Source organism: Perkinsus marinus (assembly GCF_000006405.1).
Source record: "Perkinsus marinus ATCC 50983 genomic scaffold scf_1104296946752, whole genome shotgun sequence".
In the NCBI taxonomy this organism is placed as follows: Eukaryota; Perkinsozoa; order Perkinsida; family Perkinsidae; genus Perkinsus; species Perkinsus marinus.
Genome location: NW_003210836.1, coordinates 7,122 through 10,894, shown reverse-complemented (window position 1 = coordinate 10,894; position 3,773 = coordinate 7,122). Strand labels below are relative to the sequence as shown.

Genomic DNA, 3,773 nt, shown 5'->3' with positions numbered 1-3,773 from the left:
CCGAGGTGGCAGTAGCTACACTCCTCGAGCATATAACATTGGGCTTGGTAGAAGCTGCCCAGGCGGCCACCCCGAAAAAGGCCTCCAGGATGGAGACTGAGAGAGACACAGGAGGGAGAAAGCGGCACCGAGGAGCGGAGCCAAGAAACTGCTGGTGGGACGCAGAGGTGAAGGAAGCGAGAAGGAAATTGAACCAGGTTAAGAGATCTTCTCGGGCAACCAAAGACGATATCGTATCGGGACGCAAACAGTATAAGGCACTACTCAGATCGAAGAAGACTAGAGCCTACCATGACTTCCTAGACTCCCTGGGAATTTCCCAGTGGGAAATGCAGAGTCCGTTGAAGAAGTCTACAAGAGTATCGAGACTAAGAACACGACAAGCTGTCTGGTCTTACTGGCAGGGGATGCATGCCCTGACAGCACATGCTCGCGCCTTGCAGACCAGTACATTGGAGGCACCCCGGCAACCCCCAGGAATATGGTGCAGACAGAGTACAGGTTAACCAGGTCTCCAGATCCTCATGACAACTCTACCTTCCTCCATGATGGCGTTGTATCTCCAGTATCAGCTGAAGAGATTCAGCGTTCCTTGCAAGCAGCACAGAGTAACAAGGACAAGGGGGGAAGGACGGCCTACGATGGAGGCACTTACTGGAATCGGACCAAGTACTACTTCCACTGGTGAGTCGCCTCCTCTCGTGGTGTCTGACATACTCAGTAGTACCAGAGAGTTGGAAAGAGGCTTTAGTTATCTTTATACCGAAGCCGGGGAGGGATATGGGAGATAATATCTCCGAGATATCCCATCGAGGAGGCCGGTAAGCTTAACATCAGTGTTCAGCAAATGGTTTGAGCGTACGCTTTTGAACCGCTCGCCTGGCATTGACTCTTATTTGAGAACCGGTGGTCACCAGTTTGCTTATCGTCGTCACTTAAGTACGATCCACGCAGTGAAGAAGATAGTGTACTTCAGAAGAGACCACAAGCACTATTACATCCTCTCAGTTGACGTCAAGAGTGCGTTCTGCCAAGTGGGACACGGAGCAATTGTGGAGGGACTGAGGAAGGGCGGGGCACCGAACGAGGTAATCAAGTGGTTTGCGAGGTGGCTAGGGAGAAGACTGGGACACGCAGTTTTCGGCGAAGAAGTAGCAAGCAGATTGGCCACCCCAGGAGTGGGAGTGGCTCAGGGCAGCGTCGCAGGCCCGAAACTTTTCACGATAGCCATCGAGGCAGGGCTGAATGATAGAGAAGGAATAATTCTGCAACGCCTGGCGGCACGAGCAAGAATCAGTACCAATGATATAACGATCGAGATACTTGCCTTTGCGGATGATGGCACTGTAATGGTAGCCTTCAAACGCAAGGTCAAGATCCCGGTCGTAACAGTCCGTGGTATTTGCGAAGCAAGTCTTAGAGACGCCCTCCGGCCTACGAAGCTGGAGATGGATTCAGCCAAATCTCAGTCCCTTTCCAGTATGGGTTTACAGTATGAGAGGAATATCATAGAAATGAAAATGTTAGGAGTATGGATCACTCGCAGCGGTTCGCGGAAGAAGTACATCATACAGAGAGTTGACAAAGCCAAGAAGGTTGGATTTGCCCTAGCAAGATATGCAAGAAAAACCTTCGGTGTGAAACTCTCCTGCATAGTCGATCTGTAGCTTCTTCCTGAGATCCTTATCTACACTGGCGACCATGATTCTAAAAACGAGGAAGAGGTGCGTAGGCAGGCTAAGTCCTATGCTCCGGAGTTACATATCGATGACTGGATTAAAGTGAGAAGTACCGATAAGTTCACCGTCTATAGAGTACCTATGGCTGACCGTAATGCTGTGATCAAGAACAGAGGTATCTACACTAAAGCTCAGAGACTCAGAGCTCACGACTACTTGAACATTCGTGGGCCACGAATCGTGGCTGTACGAAAAGCGGTGGTCATCACAGTGTTAATGCACCATGTCAGTCTACCAAACGCTGCCTTTTCTGTGGTAGCTTGGATCATGATGCTATCTCCTGTATGTATAAGGACAGTAGGCCCTACTGTCCCTACTGAGTAGGGATCTTGGTATATCAATAACTCGACTCTCTCCTAGAGGAAGAGGGACACAACAGGGGGCCATCTTGAGCCTCTTCCTCTTCAACTTAGTTTGTTTTGATGTCTCGATTAGACTCCAGCAGGAGCTTCGACGCCGTTTAATAGGCCAATCTTCATCTAGGTCAAACTTTGAACTTCGAGCTTGTGATTGCTCATTTTACTTACGAGTTATCATAGATGGCCATACCAATTCGGCTACTGGGAGGTGTTAGTGAAAACGTTCATTTGCGCCTGCTCACAATAGGTGTGTCCCCGCACGAAAATTCCGACGAGGTGACTGTCGGTTCTGGTGTTTAGTAAACTGAGACTCAGACCGTCAGGCGGCCCGCTTGTCCGCCTGACCACTCAAGCCGCCTGACCACGTCAGGCCTGACCTGAGTCCCGCCAGCGGGCCATGGCGCGAGACGACGAACGACTCCGCCGGTCACGGCACTGGTCAGAACGCCGGTCAGAACCTCATTCGATAACCCGGTGTCCTTACCGGATGTGAATCACCTCTATCCTTTCTCTACTTTCCTCAGCTCTGGCGGTGACTTCGTCATTGGTGGAGACACCAACGGTTATAGCCATCTTTGGGGCATCTGCAGTCTGCAGGTTGCAGAGAAGACTAAAATACTCACTAACTGTAGCTCCGTGTACTATGTTCGAAGATACAATAATATCCTTGGTATTACTACTACCCCCAAGCTCAACTTCATCCACCATCTCAAAGCGAGACTAGCCAAGTGCCACCACTTGACCGTGAAGACCATGCGCTATGCTAAAAAGACTTCTGGGGTCTCCTGGTAGAGTTGCTTACCTGGTCGAGGCGGTATGGATACCCACTTTGAGTTCCGGCTTGGAAGCCCGTGGTATCTCGTTGGTCAATAAGAACACGTGCGATCTCATCGACTTGGCCTTCAGAAGAATTATCAAGCTCGCTTACCGGCTCGCACGGTGCGAGTCGCACCATCCACTCCTAATGCTTTTGTGGACATCATGAGTGAGGCCCTCCGACTGTCATATTTGCTCACCAACAAGCTGCCTACCAAGGCTCTGCACCGAACTGAGCCTTCTACAAGCTCTAACGTCCTTCCTCGCATCTTCAGCTGAAGCCCCTCTCTACTCGAAGTAGAGATATATTTCCTATCGGATGCACAGGAATGGCCTTCAGGCAATCTTTGGCCTTTCACGTGCTGACACCTACCTGTCAAGGACTAGCGGAAGGGCAAGTCCCCCATGTCTTTTTTGTAAATTACACATTATTAAATAATGCTACTACTAATTCTATCCATAGACAACTGTTCTGTTCATGCATTGGCTCCGAGGAGCTTCTGGGGGAAGGGTTCTGCATTCTTCCTTACCGGAGCCGTATATTGAGGGAGGCTCTGCTGCCAATGGGTGTTGCTAACACCCATTCGGAGCAGCAACACCGTGTTGGCAACTACCACGCCTGCTGCTCGACATAGGAGAATCAAGGTTTTAACGATTCGGCATGTCAATAAGCGGAGATCGTCTTTCATCCTCATTTCCCTGGACTTGAAAGTGGTGTTATAGAACACTTGACGGTATCCTCAGCTCTCTCGGACAGTCCAGGGAAGCTGACCCTGCGATGAGAAAAATATGCCGTAAGGTGCCGCCAAAGGCGTGACGGCCGCAACCCCTTTACACACACACATATTCACCGTTATAT

General features: G+C 50.2%; 1 protein-coding gene across 1 annotated transcript; it reads left to right on the top strand.

The window, feature by feature from the left end:
- Window positions 1-1,349: 1,349 nt before the first annotated feature.
- Window positions 1,350-1,667, top strand: Pmar_PMAR019353 (hypothetical protein; the record flags this gene model as incomplete). The annotated part of the gene is made up of 1 exon (XM_002779543.1): window positions 1,350-1,667. The coding sequence occupies one exon, from the start codon at window positions 1,350-1,352 to the stop codon at window positions 1,665-1,667; it is 318 nt and encodes a 105-aa protein (XP_002779589.1).
- Window positions 1,668-3,773: the final 2,106 nt, after the last annotated feature.